Source organism: Podarcis filfolensis (genome assembly GCF_964270895.1).
Source record: "Podarcis filfolensis genome assembly, chromosome: 8".
Lineage (NCBI taxonomy): Eukaryota > Metazoa > Chordata > Lepidosauria > Squamata > Lacertidae > Podarcis > Podarcis filfolensis.
This window is the reverse complement of record NC_139611.1, coordinates 7,843,923-7,870,049: the sequence shown is the minus strand read 5'-3', so window position 1 is coordinate 7,870,049 and position 26,127 is coordinate 7,843,923. Positions and strand designations below refer to the sequence as shown.

Here is a 26,127-nt window from a genome sequence, read left to right as displayed (position 1 = left end):
AGATAATCAGGGGGAGTGTTTTCAAAAGTGCACCAAGTAACTGCTATCTAGAATCAATCTGGATTGAAAACAGCATGCGGATGGCTATGAGATGCTCTGGATTCAAAGTTCATTTTAGTGCTCCAAATGGGGTCAGCGTGTATCCAAATGGGAGCTCACCCCGTCGCGGGGATTTGAACCGCCGACCTTCCGATCTGCAAGCCCAGAGGCTCAGTGGTTTACACCACAGCGCCACTCGCGTCCCTATGCACACGCTGCAATGCAAAGGTCTCCCCAAACCGCCTAGTGCTTGGGGAAGATGGAGGGAGGGAGTCAGCCCAGAATGAGATTGTGCTGAATAAAGGAGCCCAGTGACAGGCAGACATGACCCAAAGTGCTGAGGTGAGCTGCTCCATGAGAACCCTCAAGCCCGCGCGCCATGCTGTGTTGCTTACCCTCTCCTTCATGAGGGCCAGCGCCCTTTCCGCAAAGCCGATCAGCCTCATGCAGTGGTGTATCCTTCCTGGGCCCAGCCTCCCCTGGGCTATCTCAAACCCTCGGCCAGGGCCCAGCAAGAGATTCTCTTGGGGGACACGGACATTGTCAAAGGTCATTTCTCCATGGCCAGCTGGAAAGAGAAGAAAGTGGGAATTTCCTGGCAGAGGGAATCCCTTGCCATTCCCCGGCTGCTGTTACACAACACCCCCATCACAACTTGGGGGGAAACTCTGCCTAAGTAACTTGGCTTAATATTGAAGACTTATTAACACTAACTCCAGCGGTGTAGCGTGGGTTGTCAGCACCCGGGGCAAGGCAAGTAATTTGCGCCCCCTAACCCGGGGCAATGCAAGTAATTTGCGCCCCCTAACCCGGGGCAATGCAAGTAATTTGCGCCCCCTAACCCAGGGCAAGGCAAGTAATTTGCGCCCCCTAACCCGGGGCAAGGCAAGTAATTTGCGCCCCCTAACCTGGGGCAAGGTAAGTAATTTGCGCCCCCTAACCCGGGGCAATGCAAGTAATTTGCGCCCCCTAACCCGGGGCAATGCAAGTAATTTGCGCCCCCTAACCCGGGGCAATGCAAGTAATTTGCGCCCCCTAACCCGGGGCAAGGCAAGTAATTTGCGCCCCCTAACCCCTAACCTGCCGCCGCTGCCAGCTTCTTCTTGCTGCTGCCTGGTCTGGTCTGGTGTGGTTCTCTCCCGCGCTCAGCGCTGCGCTGGGCGGCCGCTGCACTGTCCCTCCCCCAGATAGTCCCTCGCTCTCTCTCCACAACGCACGCCTGGCACCCACCCCCTCCACAGTGGGCGGCGACCCAGCGGCTCGGATCGGATTCGCACAGCCAGCACTGCAGTGAGAGAGAGTGAGTGAGCCAGGTAGGGGCAGAGAGCTGCGAGTGCGAGCGCCCCCCCCAGATGTTGCGCCCGGTGCGGCCGGCCCCCCTGCACCCCCCACGCTACGCCACTGACTAACTCTTAAGTGCAGACACGGATCACAAATGCTCGAGCTGTATTCCTCCCTTGCAGGGGGGTGACCCTTTGGTTCCCTCCCAACTCTACAATTTCTGTGAGTCTATGATCACTGAAATTAGCAAGAGCGCAACGCTTGATCTGCGGAGGTTCTTCCCCAGGTACTGCCAGAAGCAGTTGGCAACTGGGAACAGGGCCTTTGCAGTGGTGGTGCCCTATCTGCGGAAGACCCTAAAGGCAAGAGAGGCCCAGCACATACCAGCCCTCCTTCCCTGGAAGCCCTTCAGGGAAAACCCTGAATAAAAATGCTTTTCCTGACCTGGAGCGTCGTCCAGGCCATAAACACTGAGTGGCCTCAGGAGGGTGATTCCAGGTGTGTCCATAGGAACCAGCAACATGGACTGTTGCTTGTGCCTTTGGGCGGTGGGGTCCGTCTTGCCCATAAAGATGCAGAGCTGGCAACGAGGGTCCAAGGAACCTGCAAGGAAGAGAGGTTTGGATGATAGGTGCCTGTCTTGGAAATCGGTACTACCCTCCATGCTGGCTGGCTGTTTGCTAACCACGCTCCCCCAAATGCCCTTCTGGTTTTGACCTTTAAAGCCCTATACGGCTTAGGACCCTCGTACCTACAGGACCGCCTCTCCTGGTATGTCCCACAGAGGAACTTACGGTCTTCAAATAAAAACATCCTGAAGGTCCCAGGCCACAGAGAGGTTAGGCTGGCCTCAACCAGAGCCAGGGCTTTTTCGGCTGCGTCTCCAACCTGGTGGAACGCTCTGTCACAAGAGACTAGGGCCCTGCGGGACTTGACATCTTTCCGCAGGGCCTGCAAGACAGAGCTTGTAGGGCAAAATTGTAGGGCAAGGAAAAGGCTGAGCCCTTTTGGGAGCTGGCCTGCTCCTTCCCCACTCCACACCTCAGCATCCCAGCTGCAGAACGGTGAGCCCTGATACCAAAAACTGGGGAGACGGTGCAATGTACCTGATATCCACCATTTGCGCCCGTTCAGGACATAGGTGTCCTTTTCCTTGACAATGGAAGCTTCAATGTTCGTGGCATCGGAGGAAGCAACCTAAGAAAAAAAGATGCTTTGATTTAGAGGGAATATAGACGCAAGGCTCATTTATTCATCTGCTGTTTTTATGTTCTACTGCTTCCTCAAACTGAAGCTAACAACATGGCTTGAATAAAACAGCTCAGACCCCAGGACCTTACACAAGACTTTCTGTTTCAGCTGCCGTCTTAAGGATGCTGTGCTGTGCCTATTTATGAAGATGATGATTTTACCTGGGTGTTTTTTTTAACACTTTGATTGCTGTGGCTGCCTCAATTTATATCAGTGTGTCACCATTCCTTTCTCTGATTATTTATTGTTTGTTTACTTTGTATATGGCATGATGTAAACACTCTACTACAGGGGTCAGCAAACTTTTTCAGCAGGGGGATGGTCCACTGTCCCTCAGACCTTGTGGGGGGCCGGACTATATTTTGGGAAGAAAAAAAAAGAACGAATTCCTATGCCCCACAAATAAGCCAGAGATGCATTTTCAATAAAAGCACTCATTCTACTCATGTAAAAACATGCTGATTCCTGGACTGGATTTAGAAGGCAATTGGGCCGAATCTGGCCCCCGGGCCTTAGTTTGCCTACCCATGCTCTACAGTGGTACCTCGGGTTAAGAACTTAATTCATTCTGGAGGTCCGTTCTTAACCTGAAACTGTTCTTAACCTGAAGCACCACTTTAGCTAATGGGGCCTCCTGCTGCTGCCGGAGCCTGATTTCTGTTCTCATCCTGAAGCAAAGTTCTTAACCTGAGGTACTATTTCTGGGTTAGCGGAGTCTGTAACCTGAAGCGTATGTAACCCGAGGTGCCACTGTACTACCAAAATAAAGATTTTAATTAGTAAGAATAATTAAGAACCCCAATACTCCCTTCCCTAGTGTTCAAGAACCAAGAGGAAGGGCAGCCCTGACCTGCGGCTCCGTCATAGCAAAGCAAGACCGAATCTTTCCATCCAGCAAAGGCTGCAGCCAGCGCTCCTTCTGTGCTTCCGTTCCATAGCGCAGAAGCACCTCCATATTGCCTGTGTCTGGGGCAGAGCAGTTGAATACCTGGAGAAGAGAGACAGGAGGTCAAACAGGATGTTGCCATCATTCAGCCATGAGATGGAAGATGAACACAGGCCCATCTCTCACAGGAAAGCTGATTTATAATGCCGACCCAACTAATTTGTCCAAGGCAGCTCCCTAGGGCCTTGAGGTGGTCAGAAGTAGCAATGCAAGCTGCTGAAAACCACGAGAGGGCGCTCTAGTGTTCAGATCCTGCTTTCCCACAGGCATCTGGGTGGCCACAGTGATGCTGTAATGTTTCTGCATCCAACAACAGGCACCAAGAACGAGGAGAGGTTTTCTAAAAGAAGCTTTATTCAGAAAAGCCTCTTGCACACTCTGCTAGAACTGAAATTCAAGGCCTAAGGAACGGCCTAGGCCGCAGGCATAGCCAAACTCGGCCCTCCAGATGTTCTGGAACTACAACTCCCATCATCCCTAGCTAACAGGACCAGTGGTCAGGGATGATGGGAACTGTAGTCTCAAAACATCTGGAGGGCCAAGTCTGGCCATGCCTGGTGTGAGTCCAGGGCAAGTCCTCAAATTGCCAAATCCTTAACATTAAGAGAGTGTCAACAGATTATAAACTCTGTCATTGCGGGTGTTGGACCACATGGGCACTGGCCTGATCCTGCAGGGGTGGGGAGCCTTGGGCTATCAGGGCCTCTGTCTGGCTATCAGGGCTGCTTCAGCAGCTGGTCAGCCCAGAGACTCAGAGATGAGCAGTAAAGCTAATTCTTTATTCAATGAAACAGAATATAGAATACTACGGGCAAGACTGGCTCCCAGTCAAGCAGTTGCCAGAGCTGACAATCTGTGCCACCTATTTCCCCCTAAGTTTCCTCCCCGGCTGGCTGTTTTCCCAGCTGTCTTAAACTGCTTCAGGGAGTGGTGGCCTCTGAGCTCTTTGCTCTGCTACTTGCAAAGCCCTATGTGCCCTTGAAGACAAGGGAGGAGGGGAGCTGAATACAGTAGGACCTGCAGGCTCCTATGAAGCTGCTGGAGCTTCTGTCCCCTCCTCCTCCTCCTCAGCTGCCTGTCCTCCGTCTGCAATGCTTTCTGCCTTTGGTTCCTCTCTCTCACTCCAGCCTGTTGCTTGTTCAGCATCGAGCCATTCTGTCCCCTCCCCTTCATCCCCTGGCCTGTTTTCCATGCCCCACCACCACTCCCCTGGCTCTGAGCCTTCCTCCTCTGAAGCTTCCCTAGGGGTTTCTCTGGCTGGAGCCCCGCACCGCTCTCCTTGAGGGCTGGAATATGTCCTTGGATGGTGATAAGGCCTAACATGTGCTGGATGAAGGGTGGAAGACCTTATGGCGGTTCCCTCTTTGCGAGAAGCAAAGCTACAGGGAACCAGGTAGAGGGCCTTCTCGGTGGTGGCACCTGCCCTGTGGAACGCCCTCCCATCAGATGTCAAAGAGATAAACAACTACCTGACATTTAGAAGACATCTGTAGGCAGCCCTGTTCAGGTAAGGTTTTAATGTGTGACATTTTAATGTATTTTTAATCTTTGTTGGAAGCTGCCCAGAGTGGCTGGGGAAACCCAGCCAGATGGGCTGGGTACAAATAAATTAATAATAATAATAATAATAATAATAATAATAATAATAATAATAATAACAACAACAACAACAACAACATTATGACTTTACATGTGTGCGCGCGCAAAAATCTCCAAAGTGAGCGGCTTGATTGCTCTGCCCGCTCTTCCCTCGGGCCCCAACCACGACTGGCATGTGGCCCCAGGAAGGTTCCCCAGGAAGAAAGGTGGCCCTTGGGCTGAAAAGGGCTTCCTGCCTGTTTTAGGCCAACCTCACTGAGTTAGGCGGGTACCTCAGGCGCATAAAGCGAAGTCCCCATCAGCTCGCACAAGTGGCTGTACTCCACGTTGGTCAGGCCTGCTCCGTACTTCATGTCTGGGTCACTCTCCAGCGGCAGGAAAAGGTTCCAGAGCCCCTCAGATTTGGCCTTCTCCTGAAGGATGAGAGAACAGGTGCAGAGATTGAGACAGAGGCCTGAGGGCTAGGTCATCCTGCACCTGGCTCCAGGGAACATCAGTGGATCCAAGAAGCAAGCTTGGATTGGGCTGGGCAAACTGGATTTGTGGTGCTTTTCAAAGGAGGACTACCAAAAGCAGAAACCCTGAAGAATCTGCACTTGGGAATGATGCAAGGGAAAAACCCCTCTCTCAGAATCAGATCAAGGCTTTCTGGGACACAGAAGGGTGTATAACGAGCCTGCACGTATTCTTCTTTTTAGAAATCAGGTTCCTAGCCGTTATTATGACTAAAGAGAGAAATCCAAAGTCATATGGCTTGTGATTGATGAAACGTATTTCAGCAGAAGCTGGGGGAGCAGGAAGAAGTGGGAAATGATATCTCCAGTGCAGTGGGGCAGTAGAAAAAAACGGGGGGGGGGGGCAAAAGGCAAAGTATAATTCTAGGTGAGCGAGTTGTGTCCCACACGTAAAGATCTCTGAAAGAAAAATAACACTTTATGTTAATGACGGGGGGGGGGGGCAGGTGTGTGTAGGGGCTTATCCTCCTGCCCCATGTCTGGCACTACCCATGCTCCTGTAATCAGAGGAGAGAAACACGAAACTTACCTCTTCCCATAACTATTGGGAACAGAACAGGTTACGCCAAATGGGCAGTTAAGATGTGAAGATATAATAACCAGACTGTGGAATCTGAGGTTGTTTGACAGTGTCCTATAGAAAGTCTCCTCCTCTTGGAGAGATTTTATGCAACAAAGACCGGAGCGGGGCCTTTTTGCTCATGGCACCCAGTGTAGGGGATGCTCTCTCCCAGGAGCCACCTGCCTGGCCCCAACTAGGGTGCTGCCCCGTGCGACGCCAGGAGGAAGGGGACTTGCCTTGAGTTCTTCCATCAAGGGATGAGGAGTCCACCGGCTTGAGGAAGCCTGGTGGTCTCGCAGAAGCTGCTCGGCCGGGTAAATGTGGGCCTCCATGAACTTCTTGACTTTGTGGTGCAGCTCCTGGACGCGGCTGGGCAGGCCGTCCGGAGAGATGATCAGGTGGAACCTGGAAGCAGGAGCCAGAGTGGAGTAGCTGCTCCGTGGGAATGGCCTCGGGCCAGCCCAGGTACCGAACGCCCTGGTGGGGGCCATGGGAGTTGGAAGTCCCTTGAAGACCCGGAAGCCTTCTTTTGTAGCAAAATCCCAGGCGAGGTCTGCGATGAATTCGGCCTGTTTGCCGCTGCTCCCGGCAGTCGCTGAGCTGGCCTGACCTGTGCGGAATGAACAGAGGCTACATCTTTAGGGAAATTCCTCGCCCCTGAGTCCACATGACGCTCTTTCTGCCTGGAGGGAAGAAGCTGGAGCCTCAACTGGAGGAACAACTGTCAGGGTCCAGGAGTGTGGACCACGCACTGAAAGAGCACCCAGCGCATGTATATAGCACGTGGCTTCCTGCAAAGGATGGTGGGAATGGCAGTTTGTTAAGAGCACAGTGGTACCTCGGGTTAAGAACTTAACTCGTTCCGGAGGTCCGTTCTTAACCTGAAACGGTTCTTAACCTGAAGCACCACTTTAGCTAATGGGGCCTCCCACTGCCGCCACTGCTCGATTTCTGTTCTCATCCTGAAGCAAAGTTCTTAACCCAAGGTAACATTTATGGGTTAGCGGAGTCTGTAACCTGAAGCGTATGTAACCCGAGGTACTACTGAACTGGAAATCGTGGCTTTGTGTGTATGTGAATTTACAGTTCCCAGAATTCTCTGGGGGAAGTCACGTGCTTCAAATGTGCTTTAAGTGCATGGTGTGATTCACTGGCAGGATTTAAATAAACATTTACAATTTTATCTAACGAGAACAAGAAGTACAGTGGGCGCTTGGGTTGCGAACGTGATCTGTGCGGGATGCAACCTGCAGCGGTGCGTCTGCACACACACACGGGTTGCGATTCGGCGCTTCTGCACATGCGCAAAGTGCGATTTAGCGCTTCTGCGCATGTGCGACTGCTGAAACCCAGAAGTAACCCGTTCTGGTACTTCCGGGTTTCGGCGGTCTGCAACCCGAAAAAATGCAACCTGAAGTGTCTGTAACCCGAGGTATGACTGTATAAGAATGGGACAACATAGTACTAAATACAAACAGCAGATTGTATCATTTGATGTAACAAACCAGAAATGGAAGCTGAGGGAAGGCACAGGGAGGGGGGAAATTGGAAAATGAATGTTTAGTAATGAGGATGGATATTTGTTGTAAGAAAGAAAATCAATGAAAAAATGTTGTTTTTTAAAAAGTGCATGGTGTGATTCTGCCCTCTCTGGAAGCACACCCCTCCCCAACCCACCCATTATAGTTGCATCTCTATATGCAGGTGGACCTTCCTGTGAGGTGGATATGAAGAACTTGCAGCAGCCCTGCACCGCCTTTAGGCTCACTGGCATGGGTGACAGGGCTGACCGCTTGCCAGGGACCACCTGCTGACCGCCAGCACCTCCATCCCCATGGAAGCAGGTTTTGTTGCTTTGCAGGCCAAAGGTCCTGGGTTCAATCCCTGCTGGCATCTCCAGGTAAGGGATGGTAAAGGCTCCTGATCCAGAATCCTGAGGAGCTGCTGCAGAACAGGGGTGGGGATCTTCCCCTGCAGGGTCACCCACCTGCCAATCACCTGCTGCCACGGAGACACCAGGGGTCCCTCCCACCTCTCAAACGTTGACCTATGGGGAGGAGGGGAGGGGTCTGTTTCACCAGGGTCTCCCAGACATTGGCAAAGCAGCGGGATGGAACTCCCTGCTCCCCAGATGACCTGCAAAATGTCAATCCAGCTGTTTGCTAGGGTCAACCGTTTCCTGCCTTTGACTGCCTATGCATGTTTTGCCTCATATCTCAGGTTCTGATAGTGCTAAAAAATCACTCTTTTCTTTACAAATGAAAGCTGGCAATCTAGAGATTGTGGTTTCATTGGGAGGGGGGAGCCCCCTCACACCATGGATGCCCATTCCCCCAGGCCTTGGCCCAAGTGGCCTCACTGCCAAAGGTAATATGTCTCTGAATGCTGGTTGCTAGGAATCACTAGTGGGGAAAGTTCTGTTGCCCTCAGGTCCTGCTTTTTGCATATGTGGCTTAGAACCCTCATATTTACGGCACCACCTCTCCTGGTATGCCCCGCAGAGGACCTTAAGGTCCATGAATAACCATAGTTTAGAGGTCCCGGGCCCTAAGGATGTCAGACTATCCTCCACCAGGGCCAGGGCCTTCTCAGTGAGACCATGAGACCAGGGCCCTGCAGGATTCAACTTCCTTCCGCAGGGCCTGTAAGGCAGAACTATTCTGCCTAGCTTTCAATTTGAACTTAGCCTGATCTTTTATTCTCCTTCCTTTCCTCCCACTCCCGTTTTTATGAAGATTCCCCACTCTGGGATTCCACAGCTAATTCTCCCCTGGTCTCCTCGTTGGCCCAAATAGGACTAATTTAGCCAGCTAGCCCTGGTGTTCATCTAATGTTTATTCCCCCCTAAATTGATTTTTTATTTTATTGTTATTCACGTTTTATACCGTATTTTATGCTGCTTTTTGTAGCATCAATTAAGTGCTTTAAATTTGTTGTTAGCCGCCCTGAGCCCGGTTTTCTGAACAGGGAAGGGCAGGGTATAAATAAAAACATTATTAATATTATTCCTTAACTTTTGAGAACAGGATGCTGGACGAGAAAGGGCCACTGACTCTCCTGATGCCCTTGTCCTCTCACCTGTGAGCGAGCGTTTGTACACTCCCTGTAGGATAGCAGCCACTCGGAAAAAGGAAAAAGCCATGTAGAAGTTCCAGTTCTCGACTCCTGGGGTGCCCATGTGCTTGCAATACATCTGGAAATAGGCCTCTGCCGTGGGGATGCCTAGCCGACTCAGGTCGCAGTCCCTCAAACCTGCAAGGAGGGAAAGCAATGCTAGTCATGGAAAGCAGGATCAGGCTTGATGCTGGGGCCAAAAGGTTGATAGTAGTGTAAAGCACGGGGTAGGGAGAATCTGTGGCTCTTCATGTGTTGCTGGACCCCTGCTCCCAGCAGCCCTTTATTAAGCCACCATGGCCAACGATCAGGGATGGCAGGAGCTAGGTGCATGGCAACATCTGGAGGGCCACAGGATGCCCTAAAAAACAAGCCTTTTTGCTCGCAGGCTCCATGCCTTGATGCTGAAACGGTGTCAGGTGGGTCAGGGTCTCGTTCTCCATGTTCACTTTCCTGCCTCGGCTGCCCCTTGTCTTTTCTCCGCAAGCGAAGGGTTAGGAGCTGCAATTGGGGAAACCATGGTGGCACGGGGGGGAAGAACCAGGCCTGCTCTGATGTTCTGAGTTCTCCCACGCAAGAGCACTGTGGGATGCTGCTGCCTGCACCACAGACTGCAAGGTTCAGCGTAGTGCGCAACCCGAAATCACGCAACCGGAAGCGTCTGTAACCCAAGGTATGACTGTATACACAAGGCAGTTTACAAGCTGAAGAAACAACAAATTAGACAGCAAAGATCATACATGTGACAACAATCTGATACAATTACTAAAAAGTCTCATCTGTGTATTATCTGTGCATAAATTGTAGCAAGCCTTTCCTGTTTTCTGACACTTTTGTGGAAGGATTTTAACTGGAATATGTAAATTTTGTGGTGCAAAGTATTTCAGATTATACTGTGTTTTATGGTCTTACAAGGCTGACAGCTGTTTAAATGTGCTGGCTATGACATTTTAAAAATTACAACAGGCTACACTGAAGTCATGGGGATGTCAAGAGGGGTTTCTACATGATCTCTCCCTCTAGGCCAAGCAAGAGGCATTGACACCATTCAGGGGAACATTCCAAGTAAGCAAAAGCAATCAAGGAAGGCATGGAAAAGGCCCTGGGGGGAACCTCAAGGACCAGGCAGTCACCCTTATTCAATTTCAATGTGGCTTATGCAGGAGAATGAGCCATGACCTAGCCCTGACCTCTCTTGCCCTGACCTATCCACTGTGATCCATGCGACAGTCACCTCCAGACTGGATTATTGTAACTCGCTCTACGTGGAGCTGCCCTTGAGACTGACCCAGAAACTCCTTACGGGGTCCTCGCTGCAGGATCACATTCACCCAGTGCTATACCTGCTGCGCTGGCTCCCGGTGGAGTACAGGATCAGGTTTAAGGTGCTGGTTTTAACCTTTAAAGCCCTATACGACCTAGGACCCTCGTACCCACGGGACCGCCTCTCCAGGTATGTCCCACGGAGATCCTTACGGTCTTCAAACAAAAACATCCTGGAGGTCCCAGGCCACAGAGAGGTTAGGCTGGCCTCATCCAGACCCAAGACTTTTTCGGCTGTGGCTCCGATCTGGTGGAACGCTCTGTCACAAAAGGGCCCGGCGAGACTTGACATCTTTCCGTAGGGCCTGCAAGACAGAGCTGTTCCACCAGGCCTTTGGCCAAGCCACAGCCTGACCCCCTCCTTTGGTAATCCTCACAGAACTCTAGCCCAATGGTTGCTATTGATTTGATTTGAACTGATTTTATAATGAATTGATTTTAGAATGCTGTATTATTTTACTGTTGTTAGCCACTCTGAGCCTGGCTTTGGCTGCGGAGGGTGGGATATAAATAAATTATTATTATTATTATTATTATTATTATTATTATGAGTTCCACCAGAACTTCTAGCAATAATCATGCTTCCAGTTCTACGTGGGGCCAGAGACCATTTTCCACCAAGCATTACCACCTCCTCCCCTGTTTTGTGTTATTCAAACCCACATGGATGTTTCTCCGATGACTTGATAATAAGCGTGTACCTTTCAGGATACTGAAGCTGGAAGGCAGATAATACGCCAGGCAGTTATAGGCTACATCAGAAAGAGGGTTGCCCAAGGTAGACAGTTCCCAGTCGAGGACAGAGACCACCTCAGGCTTCTCTGGGTGGAAGATCAGGTTGTCCAGCCTATCAAAAGAAAAGGGGAGGAGATGCAGAGGAATTCTGGCAGGTGCCACCTTAAAAGTGGAGGTGTGTGGGCTCCTATACGCTGTGCATTAAAAACCTTCTTGCAACCAGCTTCCTCTAAAGCAGACCTTCCCTACCTGGCAAAAAGTTGTGGACTATAACTCCCCTCAGTGGTCAGGGATTATGGGAACTGTCATCTAATAATACGTGGAGAAGAAAAACCAAGATGAGAAAAGTTCTCAGGGGTGCCACAAAGTATTATTTAAAAACCCAACATGATAATAATAATAATAAAAATAATAATAAAAATGCCCCCCAGCTTCTCCATAACCTCCAGAGGCCATCCTATTGGCTCCCTTGCTCTAAACAATCATGAGAAGAGACAGTCACAGAGGGAGTTGTGAATCAGGTCCCCTTCACAGAACCTCCAGCCCTAACCTTTTTCTAGGTTGCTACATATTTTGCTGAGAGAAACAGTGATCTGAACACACCTTTGCCATTTGCAACATGCCCAATCGGCACCGTTACAGGTGCCACATAACATACTTGTTCCACCTTTGTAAGAAATCAATCTTTTAATGTGTCAGCACCTACACTTTGGAACTCCCTGCCTGTTGACATCAGGTAGGTGCCTTCACTGCATTCTTATTGGTGCCTACCAAAAAACACTTTTTGTTTAGACCAGCCTAGCCAGATGTGTGGAATGCCAACGTGTGTTTTAGTATGTTTTTAGCTTATGACTGATTTTAATTATTTTTGAATGTTTTAAGCAGCTGTTTTTAACTGCTGATAATTTTATTGTTTTATTTTTTGGGTAAACCGCTTCAAGGGATTTTCCCCCCTCCTTTTCTTTACAACCAAGTGGTACATATTTTGTATTTATTTTATTTCATAAAATATAAAGGAGTGGTTTTCAACCAGTGTGCCGTGGCACCGTAGGGTGTCTTGAATGATGGTCAGGCGAGCCGCAGGCAACACTGACCTCCATCCCTTTTTCCTTCCCTGCCTCCTCTAATGCCCTCTTGCATCTCTGCCTCCTAAAGGCTGGCATAGCTGTTTGTTGCAGCAGCCCTGGCTACAAGCTCCGCAGGCAAATGGTGCCTCTGGAGCTGGCCAGGGGGTGCTTCCCAGGCACCTGTGGGGCAGCGTGAGGAGGCACATCTATCTGGGGCAGGGGAGGCAGCTCAGAGACCAGGGGTGGCGGCAGCAGCAGCAGCTGCCCAGAGGACTGCGAAGGAGAGGGCAGGAGGCTGAGGGAACAGTCCACAAAGAAGGGTGTTTAAAAAAGGGTGAAAGGCTGCCAGCTCTGCAGGCAAAGGGTGACATAACTGGGCTCCTGAGCCCAGTGGCGTAGCGTGGGTTGTCAGCACCCGGGGCAAGGCAAGTAATTTCCGCCCCCTAACCCATGGATTTGCGCCCCCTAACCCGTGGATTTGCGCCCCCTAACCCTAACCCCCAGATGTTGCGCCCGGTGCGGCCGGCCCCCCCTGCACCCCCCACACTACGCCACTGCCTGAGCCTCACAGGAGTGCCACAGGAAGAATGGAGTTGGTCAAGGGAGCCATGGACTGAAAAAGGTTCAAAACATATGGTTTAAAGCAGGCATAGGCAACCTTGGCCCTCCAGATGTTTTGAGACTACAATTCCTGCTATGTACTGAAGTTCTCACCCTGGGCCAGCAGGGGGATACTGAAGATAGTTCAGGTCCACATATGCAAATAAGGGATCAAAAGTGACGTTCAGTGATTGGATAGTCACAGAAAGTTGTTACAGTTACGTTGTACTGGAGCTCTATATAAGCAGGCTGGCTGAACCCTTCAGTTCAGTTCTGTTCTGACCTGTGAATAAACAAGAGCTGTTTGGAGAATCGCTGTGTTGTCTGATACGTTCACCCACAACTTAACAATTCCCATCATCCCTGACCACTGGTCCTGTTTAGCTAGGGATCATGAGAGCTGTAGTCCCAAAACATCTGGAGGGCCGAGGTTGCCTATGCCTGGTTGAAAGGGACTCCTGAAAACTGTGTTTGGAGGGGGAAAGAATGCCATTATTTGACACCTGAAATCTCCGTGCACGACAGAGAGGCCCTCGCTGGCCGGCAGGTGGGAAGGGAACCAGGCAATGAGCCTCTCCATGGCTGGGATGGTATGCGTCTCTGTGGCACGGTACTGTTTGCTCCACGTCTGGACTTGCCGCTGAACGTAGTTACCTGCAGCAGAAATATGTCGTTAAAGATGGCAGGGGAAATTCTAGGCACTAGAAAATCAACCGTGAAAAAAACAAGTTCTATAAGATATAAAGATCTCTTGGAAAGGAAAACACCCAGATGGCTTTCACCAATGGAAGCAAAGGCACAGAAAAATTGAACATGGAGAGTAAATGGTTAAACTATGCTGATTTACTGGTGGAAGATAATGAGGAATTTAAATTAAGATCATTTGATCAAATCAAAGATAAATTGGATGGATGGTTACAATATTATCAGATTAACAAATTGTATAAACCTGATAAGAAAAATGGTTTTGCAACATAAAAATCCAAATTGGAAACGGAATTGTTAGACATTAATGTTAAAAATCTCTCCAAAATGTATAATTTGTTGTTAGAATGGCATACAAAGGACGAACAAGTTAAAGTTGTGATGACTGATTGGGCAAGAGATGTTGGACACAATATACTGTTGGAAGATTGGGAAAGGCTGTGGAAGAAAGGGGTTAAGTTTACTGAATGCACTGTATTAAACAAGTTCTGCATGTACTGAAAAAAACAAGTTCTGCAGAACCAAGCACAGAAATCATAGGTCTGTAAAACTGTAGAGTTGGAGGGGACTCTGAGCATCATCTAGTCTGACCCCCTACAATGCAGGAATATGCAGCTATCCCATACGGGGATCAAACCTGCAACCTTGGGCCACACCAGCACTAAGCTCTATGAAATGGGGATCCTGTGGCCCTTCAGATGTTATCTATTACTATTGCTGTCATTCTTATTTAAACATATTAGTTGGAATTTTTTAAATGAAAGCGACTCAATGTGCCTTACAATAAACACATACAGTGGTACCTCAGGTTACATACACTTCAGGTTACAGACTCCGCTAACCCAGAAATAGTACCTCGGATTAAGAACTTTGCTTCAGGATGACAACAGAAATCATGCTCCGGTGGTGTGGCGGCAGCAGGAGGCCCCATTAGCTAAAGTGGTGCTTCAGGCTAAGAACAGTTTCAGGTTAAGAACGGACCTCCGGAACGAATTAAGTACGTAACCAGAGGTACCACTGTACATTAAAACAGAAAAAAGCCCTCTAAAACACAATAATGTTTTTAAAGTTACAGATAGGTAGCCGTGTTGGTCTGCCATAGTCAAAACCAAAAACATTTTTTCCTTCCAGTAGCACCTTAAAGACCAACTAAGTTAGTTCTAAGTTAGTTTTTAAAGGCAGGCTTAAAACTTCCACCCACTCCAGGAGTGGCTCCGCCTACTCAAGGAAGATAACTAAAAGCCAAAGGCCTGGAGGAAAATAAACGTTTTTTATTTGGGCCTGAAGATGATGGCACCAGGCAAGCATCCCTGAGGAAAGCAGCAGGGAGCCACTGTTGAAAAGGCATGTATTTGTGTTGCTGCCCTTGGGACTTCTCATGGAGGAAGAAGAGGAGTTTGGATTTGATATCCCGCTTTATCACTACCCGAAGGAGCCTCAAAGCGGCTAACATTCTCCTTTCCCTTCCTCCCCCACAACAAACACTCTGTGAGGTGAGTGGGGCTGAGAGACTTCAGAGAATTGTGACTGGCCCAAGGTCACCCAGCAGCTGCATGTGGAGGAGCGGAGACACGAACCCGGTTCCCCAGATTACGAGACTACCGCTCTTAACCACTACACCACACTGGCTCTCAAGGAGCCACATGGAGAAGGGCGTCAAATGATGGTCAGGGGGTCTTGGTGGGTTCATATGGGGAGAGGCGGTCCTTGAGGAATTGGGGTCCTGAGTTGCCTGAGGCTTTACAGTGGTACCTCAGGTTAAGTACTTAATTCATTCTGAAGGTCCGTACTTAACCTGAAACTGTTCTTAACCTGAAGCACCACTTTAGCTAATGGGGCCTCCTGCTGCCACTGCGCTGCCGGAGCATGATTTCTGTTCTCATCCTGAAGCAAAGTTCTTAACCTGAAGCACTATTTCTGGGTTAGTGGTGTCTGTAACCTGAAGCGTATGTAACCTGAAGTGTATGTAACCTGAGGTACCACTGTATAGGTCAACTCCGGGGATAAGTTATCAGTCTCCAGCTCCCACCGTCCTGGACCACTAGCACTGATGGGATCTGGGAGCCTAACTACATCTTGAGGGCTATCACAGTTCCATACCCTCACACTAGAGCGAGACAGGAGCAATGCCATTGCTCCAAACGTTTACGCACCATGTTTCCCATAATCCTCCAGGCCGGCCGCCTTGATGTCCACACTGTGGATCTTACAGAGGACTCTGTTCATGGCGGTATAAATCTCTGTCCGTTGGCTGGGCTCCAGTCCTGGGAGGGAGGGGTCCTTGAAGATCCGTCCGGTGCAGTAGTCCATGAGGTAAAATGGGGTGCCAATGATACTGGGGCGACACGAGGATGTTAGTGCAAGAACATCAGCAAAACTGCAGGTCTGTGACCATAATAAACTGATTGCTTTGAGCAGCAGTAGAAAGGGCTTTGAGAGGCGAATCTTCAATAGTGGGCGACTGCAATGCACTCTATATGGGGCTTCCTTTGTGCTTGATTCAGAAGCTGCAGTTAGTGCAGAATGCTGCAGCACGATTGCTGGCAGGAGCAAGACCCTTTCAGCATATAACACCTGTGCTCAGAGACCTGTACTGGTTACCAATTCGTTACTGGGCCAAGTTGAAGGTATCACTATTCATACATAAAGCCGTTAACAACTTGGGACAAGTTTACCTGCAAGATCGCCTCACCCCAAATATGCCCACACAACCGCTTCAATTTGCGGAACGGGCACCGTTACAAATGCCACATAATACCCATTCTGAATTTGTAATAAATCAATATTTTAATGTGGCAGCATACAAACTTTGGAACTCCCCGCCTATTGACATAAGGCACTTCATTGCACTCGTTTTGGCGCTTGCGCTGTAGGTTAAACCACAGAGTCTAGGACTTGCTGATCAGAAGGTCGGCGGTTTGAATCCCCGCAACGGGGTGAGCTCCCGTTGCTCGGTCCCAGCTCCTGCCAACCTAGCAGTTCGAAAGCACATCAAAGTGCAAGTAGATAAATAGGTACCACTCCAGTGGGAAGGTAAATGGCGTTTCCGTGCGCTGATCTGGTTCGCCAGAAGCGGCTTAGTCATGCTGGCCAAATGACCCGGAAGCTGTCCCTGGGCCAATAAAGCGAGATGAGCGCCGCAACCCCAGAGTCGGCCACGACTGGACCTAATGGTCAGAGGTCCCTTTACCTTTACTAAAAACCTTTCTGCTGACACAAGTCAACCCAAATCAGTGGAATGTTGACATGTATTTCCATCTTGCCTTTAGCCCTTTGTTGATGTTCATTTTTGCTTGAATGTTTTAAATAAGGGTTTGTACTGATAATTTTATTGTTTTCTCTTTTTTTAAGCCACTTTGGGAGGTTTTTTGTTTGTTTTTTTACAATCAGCAACATATAGAGTTTATCAGATGACTGAAAATTACACAGGCCCAGTGATTAATTCTCAAACACACACACACACAACATAAATGTACCTTGAATCTTCACATAAAGCAAGGACTTTAGGAACTGGAACACCAGCCTCCGCAATAGCCCTCAAAACCCTGCTAGGGTAAAGGAGGCCAGAATTAACGCTGGAAGAATTTGTTAGAGTGTGCTCTTTTAAAAACCTGACTGTGACAAGTTAAACAAAATACATTAAAAATAACATTGTACCACTGCATTAAAAAATTAATTACCATAAGGACTGCCTGTCCCACTTCAGAACCTGCCTATGATCCAAGACCCTTGCCTGACATCTTGCTCGTGGGCTGAGCCTGTGAAATCTGTTAGCTTGCCTCCCTGGCATCCAAGAAGGCCTTAAACTTTTACTTTTTTTACTACTGCCTTTCCTCATGAAAGCTTAGGACAGTGGTCTAATTCAGTATCTCTCACACTCTGCCTGAGCCTCTGATGCTTTTATTTCTCTTTGTGCTTCATTTTGTGAGGGCTTAGCCTCAAAAAGCAACTAATAAACAAAGGGAATGAATAAACAAACTGTTAGCATTGCTGCCTCTCCCCGTCCTTTTTTTGAAAAGGGTGATTCATAGGCTGCTGCTTGAAAACTCAGCAATGTGTTCAGGAATGACTGAACGGAGACCCCAAGAAGCAAAACACGAGGGGAAAACAAACCCCCAAAATTGGACATTTAAATCTGTGCAATTTATGTTAAGTGAAAGACTGCACACTTCAACGCAGAACTCCTTCTGCCTGATAAATAATACTATGAAACTCAAAGGCTTGCATGCTCCTGCTTCCACCAAGTTACATGTGGCTAATCCGATATGTCAGTTTACCACTATTTTGAGCTAGGATGGAGACAGTTGCTAGACTTTTCACCTGTACTCTCTCTCCACAGCATGAGCAGAGGGAAGAAGGGGGCCTGGCGGCTTCTTCCTCAGAACGAACTGACGATCCCCAAACCTGATGTAGTAGGTAGGGTTGGACTGTCCGTGGCTGAACTGCCGTAGCACCAGAGGCCCTGAAAGCGGGAGTGTAAGCCATTAGCGAGCAAAACTGGGTTTACTCCAAGGAGCTCACAAAGGTGTCTGTGGTCTTGCCCCCATCCTTTTATTCTCAGCCCCCATCCTTTTATTCTCATAACAACCTACTGTCAGGTAGGCCAGGTGGAGAGAGTGGAAAAAGAGACAGGTGACAGACTCAATGCCTCTCAGGGAGCTTTGAGGCTGAGTGAAGGTTGCCTGGATGGTAGGTGTCCCTGAAATGTGATAATGCTTCTTCCTTTACCTGGATGAGGGATTGATATATTGGGGGGGGGTGAGTTGTACAGAAAACTCTGGCTTTGGCATGTACCCTGCTCTATAAAGATAAATGTGACCTCTGGACCTCCTCACTGCTGGGATATGGCCCCTGGAAGCTTCCACACAAAGGTTTCTGGCTCATGGGCTGAAAAAGGGTCCCCTACCCTGGACGCGGGTGGCGCTGTGGGTTAAACCGCAGAGCCTAGGGCTTGCCGATCAGAAGGTCGGTGGTTCGAATCCCTGCGACGGGGTGAGCTCCCGTTGTTCGGTCCCTGCTCCTGCCAACCCAGCCGTTCAAAAGCACTTCAAAGTTGAAGTAGATAAAAAGGTACCGCTCCGGCAGGAAGGTAAACGGCGTTTCCGTGCGCTGCTCTGGTTCGCCAGAAGCAGCTTAGTCATGCTGGCCACATGACCCGGAAGCTGTACGCCGGCTCCCTCGGCCAATAAAGCGAGATGAGTGCCACAACCCCAGAGTTGGTCACGATTGGACCTAATGTTCAGGGGTCCCTTTATCTTTACCCTGTTCTAACCACTACACAATGCTGTGTCTCTATAGAACACAAAGTCATCTGCTGACAGAAGAGTAGCAAAGAATGTTCTGGCACTTTTAAGATCTGTATCTTTTATAGCTGGGAAGGGCACCCAAAGCGGGAATGTGCAAAATGCCATAATATTGGAGGGCAGGTGTCAGGCTTCGGGGCCTCAGCTTCCTCCCCCCCTTTGGCCGTAGATAAGCAGGACAAAGCGAAGAGAGTCGCTTACCATTTAAAGAGTCTTTAACGATCACAGCAAAAGAACAAAGCTGCCATTCTCAGAATGAAGGTGTTCCCAATTAAGGTTTCCACCCACTTCCCCCCAGTCACTTCCATGCCTTGCAACCTGATCTTGCAACCACCATGCTTTTTGTGTAGCCACCTTATCTGCCCTACGTGACCTTGGACCGATAGGCTGGACACTTTCCAGTGAGAGAGAGAGCCTGTTAGCTCTTTCTCTTCCAGTTCTTCACTTTGCTGTTCACCTCCCAGTTCGTCCCAACTTTTGTCTTCAGAACTATGCCCCTCTGCAAACCACCGTTCCAAATCTATACTGCTCCACTGCTCCTGGGAAGCTTCAGGATTCTGGTCATGAGCGGGGGGGGGGGGGGGAGAGGCTCCCACCATTCCTCATCAGAACAGTACTCCTCATCCTGGTATCTGACAGCGGGGGAGGGGGAAAAGAGTCTATACCTGGAGTCCCCAGGATGCCTTCAATGTACTTCTGGAGAGGGGCTGTGGGGATCTGCATTGCCGACCTCACGGAACATGTGTAAGGAACAAACGATCTCAGGGCAAAGCCCAGGTGGCTCTCCAGCTCTTGAAGTGCTGAGTCTGGGTCATCAACCTGAGACAAAGAGGTGGATGAAGTAGCAAGCATGGGCTCCAGGAAGGAAGGGGAGCAGGTGAGTTAAGAAGGCTGCTTTTACAAGTCTGGCGGTGACGGTCTTTGACACGGCCGCACCTCTGCTCACCTTGAGTGTCTTCATGCCCAGCTGGGCAGCTGCTTTCAGGTTCTGCCCCAGGTCATCCAGAAAAATGGACTCTTTGGCCTGAACGCCCAGTCTCTCCAAACACAACTTATAGATACGAAGGTCCGGCTTGCACACCCCTTCCCGGCAAGACTCAATTATCTAGAAGAGAAAAGACAATAAAATATAGTGGTACCTTGGTTCCTGAACGGCTTGGCTCCTGAACAAATAGGCTTCCAAACACCACAAATCCAGAAGTAAGTGTTCCTGTTTGTGAACTTTTTTGGAAGCCAAACGTCCATTTCAGCTGTCGGCATTGTTTCCGGAGCCAATCAGCCAATCAGAAGCCGTGCTTTGGTTTGCAAACGTTTTGGAAGTCGAACAGACTTCCAGAACGGATTGAGTTCAGGAAGCAAGGTACCACTGTAAAGGAAAAATTAGATTGGGTGCACACAAGGAAGCCAGAGATTTCTTGTTTCAGAGTGTTTTTTAAGTTCATTAGTCACAATGAATGGATGGTAACTGCAAATGCAGAATGGGCAGTTTCAAGCTTTTTAGCTTTCTTTACTAAATGCAAGTAAGATAAACCAATGTTCTAATTGGATCACTGTCTATGATAGGGATGGAGAGTTCGCCCACTGCAAGCCAAGTGTGGCAGCTGGGTGGAGCTGCTCACCGGTCAGTCTTCTGATTACCGTATTTTTTGCTCTATAGGACGCACCCGACCATAGGACGCACCTTGTTTTAGAGGGGGAGAACAAGAAAAAAAATTCTCCCCCTCTCTGCTCAGCGCCCCTTCAGCGAAGCGGCAGGAGAAATGGAGCCCCTTCCATTTCTCCTCCTGCTTAGCTAAAAGGGCACCTACCTTTCAGCGAAAGGAACGCGAAGCCTCCGAAGTGCAGTGGGAGCGCTCCCACCACGCTCCGGAGGCTTCAGGAGGCTATCTTTGAAGCCTGGAGAGCAAGAGGGGTCGGTGTGACCAACCCCTCTCGCTCGTCAGGCTTCAGCGAAAGCAACGCGAAGCCTCTGGAGCACGGTGGGAACTCTCCCACTGCACTTTGGAGGATTCGCGTTGCTATCACTGAAGCCAAGGAGCCTGCATTCGCTCCATAAGATGCACACACATTTCCCCTTACTTTTTGGAGGGGAAAATGTGTGTCTTATAGAGCGAAAAATACAGTACACTATTTATTTAGTGGAATTATATCTCACCTTTTGCCTCCAAGGAGCTCAATGACCCTGTGAGGTAGGTTAGGCAATGACTGGGCCAAGATCACCCAGTGAACTTCATTGCCAAGAGGGGATTTCAGCCTTGGTTTCCCAGGTCCTAGCCTGACACTCGAATCACTGCGCCACACAAAACTCTCGCAGCATAATAGGATTTCTCTAATGAGAAGAGAGCCTTTACAAAAACTGGAATCTCTGTTGCACGCCGTGAACTCACCACATCAAACTGCTGCTGGTCAAGGGGCAGAAAACTTTCTCCGCTGTGCAAATAGAAATTGTTACTCAGGACGGCTGTCTTCAAGCCTTCTGCTCGGATGCACTTTATAGCTTCAGTCATAACGGGAAGCTGCTCTGACATTCCAACGCTGGTTAAATCTGCGAGGAAAGATTCCACTGGGACAGAGGAGTTTGCCTTGTAGGAAGAGGTAAAAAGAGAAAGGAAAATGGTGGCTGAAACAACTTTGGGTGGAAAAGATCACGCCAAATGTTTCACACAACCCAATAATACCATGCCATATTCTACACACTGAATCATTTTTTATAGCGTGAAAGAACAAAGTTGAACCGAATGGACGAAAACGGCTAAAGAAGAGATGGAAGAAAGAGCAGAGGGCTCCCTCCCTCTTAAAACATCTTTAGGTGGGCTTGAGCTGATCATGCTTTCTCAGCCTGGCCTACCCAACAGGGTTGTAGTGAGTATGAGACTAAAACAAGCTCTTTGGAGGAAGAGATGAAATGCAAATGTGCTAAAACACTTAGGCAGTTCATGGTGGAGATGTCTCCCTGCCTATGGATGCTTCCATTATTGTTTCAGACCCTAAATCCCAAACACCCCCTTCCCTACAGACTTTCCTGGGTGCCAATATCACCAGAGGCGACCCAATGTCCTCAGAAGCTTGGGGTGGTGGCAGCGGCCCAGGAAAGGGCATTCTCTATGGCAGTTCCTAAGCTGGGAAATTCTCTCCCCACAGAGGTACATTTGGCACATTCATGGCAAAGCTTCTAGCAAATGCTGAAGACACAGCTTCTTTGCCCTGGCTTTTGACATATGCATATTTTTAGGACGCATCTTATTTCTGCGATTATAAGTGGCTTTAAACTATTTTTAATGTTGTAGGTTAGGGTGATGGGCAGAATAATAATATAAATAGCAATATAGGAGTGGAGAACCTTTCAGCCTTCTAGGCGTTTCTGGACACTTCATACCACAATCCCTGATCACATACTTCCTTTTCCCAGTATGTGTGGGATTGAGTGTGGGTATGTATGAATATTTTTAAGGATTGTATTCAATGTATGTTTGTCTGTATATTCGTAATATGTATGTATTAATGTTGAATTATTTTACTAAAATAAAAAATTAAATATTATTTTTTTTTAAAAATCCCTGATCACTGGCCATGTTAGCTGAACAGAGGCAGAGGCCAGCAACAGCCAGTTGGCTACAGTTTCTCCAGCCCCTGAGATAAGGACTCTGCATGTGAGCCCTTCTACTTGGCCCCGATTCAGGTGACAGAAAACAAGCAGAAAAGCTGGCTTACGATCTCGGAGCACTGCTTTCCAAATTCATGCAGAAACTCTGCTGGCTGCAGCTCCCCTCTCATGTACCTCAGCCAAGGTCCGTCCTCCCCTCCCGATCTCAAGGCCTGCTTGATGGTGCCAGGGGGCACACGGTGCCGAACCTCCCAGTCTACATAAAGGAAGGCAGATGGGTGAGGAACCAACATTAATAATTGGGGCGGGGACATGAAAGGTTTCCTACCAGTCATAAGTGTTTCCTATAGAAAGGAATGTTGTTCCCTAATATCGGGAATACCTGTCACGTCAAAGATGATGCAGCCTGGGGAAGTCTAGAATAGAATCGTAGAATTGGGTGTGAGAGTTTGGGCTGATGCTGGAAGCTGGAGACAGAAATGTGTCTGAAACCAAGCTATGGCTGGTTTCCCTGGAAGCCTAATGGGTGTCAGGGAAAGGCAAGTGTCTGGAAGAGCCAGCAGAGGAGGCAGGAGAATGTTCCAGGGGAATGGGGATCTGTGCCACCTGTGAGGCAGGGGAAAGAGGAAGAGTACAGGACGTCAGAAGCAGGGAAAGAGGTGCAGGAACCACAGAAGTGGAAGAGAGGGTCTCAGAGTTGGGCCATTAAAATCTGGCCCCTCTCCCACTGTCTCCAAGGATGCGGAGGGGCTTAAAGTGACAGGTGCAGCTGGAGATCCCACACAGAAGTCACCAGTGCTTGTGTCAAAAGAGGTGGTTTAAACGTGCTGAAGAAGGCATGTCCATCCTGTTGCTCCAATTGTCCAGATCGCATACCCTCCAACATTGCTCCAAGGAAAATAGGGACGTCCTATTCCATAATGATAATTTTACCATTTGTACCCCACACATCTTATTGGGTTGTCCCAGCCACTCTGGGTGGCTTCCAACATATATAAAAACATAATAAAACATTAAACATTAAAAAAACCTTTCCTATAAAGGATTGCCTTCAGACAACTTGGGGGTTGGATAACTCCATACCCTCCAACATTTCTCCAATAGGGACGTCCTAAAAAACGGGACATTCCAGGATCAAATCAGAAACCGGGATGGCTTCATTAAATCAGGGACGTTCCTGGAAAATAAGGACACCTGGAGGGTCTGGGATCAGAGCACAAGTCTGAAGAAAAAGTTGCCTAGCAAACTACTTAGCACGAGCAGTGCATGTGATTATTGCACCTTAGCAGCTTATGAAATTGAGTGCTTTGCCAATAAAGAACTAAACATCCAATTGTGTGTCCTCATTGGGGGCTGGTGTGCTTGGGACAATGAAGAAACCAGTTCTGTCGTGAGTGTTAATGCTGTGAGCCCCTCCATCCTATGCTCAGGTGGAAATAAAAACAATTTATCTTCAGAACACCAGGCTCCACTGATGTTCATTCCAAGGCAACTGAACCCTGGGAAAGCGCAGGCACCCCTGGCTTGGGGTTGGGCACAATAATACAAGACACATTTTACATAGCAGAGAAAGGACTTGGAATATTCCGCTTTACATTCCATATTAAGGCAGCTCAATCAGCAAATATCAATCTGGATGGGAATGCCACTGATACAGACACTCACCTGCTGCCAGTTTGATTGGGGAAGGAAGGAGAACACCACCCATATCAAAGATCACAGCTTTATAGGGACAGGTTGAAGAATTTCTCCATCGTGTGTGTGGAGGTCTGTACCAGAACCGTTGTAGGATGTGTGATCTCCTGACATGGTGGTTACAGAAGGCTTGGAAGAACCGCCCAGCACACATTTTCTGGAACTGTGTATATAAAGGGGAAAGTAAATGCTTTAGAGATTTGTTGCAAGTTAGTAGTTTCCAGATCTTGGGATAACTTCTTGTCTGCACAGGTTTCTCTTACAATGGTAGCTTTTGCATCTTTCAGGTTACTAAGCACATCTGATGTTTTGGATCTGTGTGGTGATCTATTATCTAGAAACACCAAGAGGGCCACAAGTTCCATATTCCTGTGATAAGCTATAAATATTTACTATGTCTATGCAGGTGGCTCCTTCCCGAGGGCTAGGTTGCGCACCTCTTATCAGAAACCTATGGCCCTCCAAATTTTACTGAACAAGCATGTTTTCAAATGCAGCTTTAAAACTTGTAGAATGAGTCTTGTCTGATCTTATAATTGGATCAGGTTTCCACAAATGTGGAGTTGCCATTGAAAATAATACCCACCACATGCCCAACAACCTCGTTGTGGGCATACTGGCACATAAGGTATGAACAGTCTAGGATAAGGGAAGGTGGTATAAGGCTTTGAAGATTATCCCTATCACTTTGTGCCTGTAAATCTGCACAGTATCAGTGCACTCTTTCTGTCTGGCGTCAGTTGTTCACAACCCCCACCAACCCCAGCCAGCATAGTCAATGCTCAGGCACAATTGCAGGGAGTGTAGTTCTCTGCTGCTTTCCAGGGAGAATGTTAATTGGGCTACAGTTACAGATAGGTAGCCGTGTTGGTCTGCCATAGTCAAAACAAAAAATTTTTTTTCCTTCCAGTAGCACCTTAAAGACCAACTAAGTTAGTTCTTGGTATGAGCTTTCGTGTGCATGCACACTTCTTCAGATACACTGAAACAGAAGTTGCCAGATCCTTCTATATAGTGAGAAGGTGGGGAGGGGTATTACTCAGAAGGGTGGTGGGAATGGGTGATTGGCAGATAGCTGTGATGAGCCTGTTGACGACTCTTAACGACTAATAGGTCTTACAGGAAATTGGGCTACAGAAATTCTAGCAGTGGCAGTGCTGCTTACAAGTTTTAAACTGCGTTTTGCCGCGTACCGTTTAAGTGTGTGGCTTTGTAAAGCTATCTCCTGAAAAGCAGGGTTAATGAATATATATTAAATAGGAAATGGAGAAAGAATATTTGAACAGATTTGTTCTTTTAACGTACAGCAGTTTGATTCTAGCATCTATTTGGGTATTGCTTTTAGTTTGCTGAATAATTTGCATGTTACTGTTACTGTTGCTACTGTTATTATTATTATTATTATTATTATTATTATTATTATGCAGTTGGCCAGCCTGAGAACAAAAGCTCTACACTGAAAATGGGGGACATGAGATCACAAAAAAGTAGACAAACACCACGCGTGACTCAAATCCCACTGCGCAAAAGACCATTTTCAAGGTCCCTGATACCCCCTTCCCTAAAGCTGAGGCCACAACCTCCAGCACCCCGCATTTTGCCCTTCTCTCCTTCGTCCCCCACCCTCACTTCCGCCCTCTCCCCAGAAAGCAGCTGCGGTGACCTCTGACCCGAGACGAGCCTTGCGTCGAGTCCCTCGCAGCAGCTTCTGCCTCTCGGCGGTTCTCGCGAGAACACGGGCAGGAGGGACACGAGCGACGTCCTCACGACAGCCCCGCCCCCTTAAGC

The 26,127-nt window shown here is 48.6% G+C and overlaps 1 protein-coding gene across 4 annotated transcripts in view; it reads right to left on the bottom strand.

Moving 5' to 3' along the window:
* Window positions 1–26,126, bottom strand: part of ACAD10 (acyl-CoA dehydrogenase family member 10) — a 31,666-nt gene extending 5,540 nt beyond the window's left edge. Inside the window, exons 1-18 of one of the 4 annotated variants that reach the window (XR_014551798.1) lie at window positions 26,021–26,114; window positions 24,310–24,502; window positions 22,752–22,900; window positions 21,428–21,622; window positions 19,987–20,145; window positions 19,706–19,859; window positions 18,058–18,199; window positions 17,214–17,282; window positions 15,891–16,072; window positions 13,536–13,686; window positions 11,332–11,477; window positions 9,272–9,445; window positions 6,430–6,803; window positions 5,389–5,529; window positions 3,422–3,559; window positions 2,427–2,517; window positions 1,442–1,923; window positions 435–748 (exon numbers count right to left, since the gene is read on the bottom strand). Coding sequence is in view for 3 of the 4 variants with exons in the window: in XM_083629319.1 (XP_083485445.1) it covers window positions 435–607; window positions 1,765–1,923; window positions 2,427–2,517; window positions 3,422–3,559; window positions 5,389–5,529; window positions 6,430–6,803; window positions 9,272–9,445; window positions 11,332–11,477; window positions 13,536–13,686; window positions 15,891–16,072; window positions 17,214–17,282; window positions 18,058–18,199; window positions 19,706–19,859; window positions 19,987–20,145; window positions 21,428–21,622; window positions 22,752–22,900; window positions 24,310–24,493 (2,781 nt within the window). In the remaining variant the exon portion in view is untranslated. Of the gene's footprint in view, window positions 1–434; window positions 749–1,441; window positions 1,924–2,426; window positions 2,518–3,421; window positions 3,560–5,388; window positions 5,530–6,429; window positions 6,804–9,271; window positions 9,446–11,331; window positions 11,478–13,535; window positions 13,687–15,890; window positions 16,073–17,213; window positions 17,283–18,057; window positions 18,200–19,705; window positions 19,860–19,986; window positions 20,146–21,427; window positions 21,623–22,751; window positions 22,901–24,309; window positions 24,503–25,644; window positions 25,977–26,009 lie in introns of those variants that run through there. The other 3 variants (XM_083629319.1, XM_083629317.1, XM_083629318.1) reach the window with 3 other exon arrangements.
* Between the last annotated feature and the right edge of the window lies 1 nt (window position 26,127).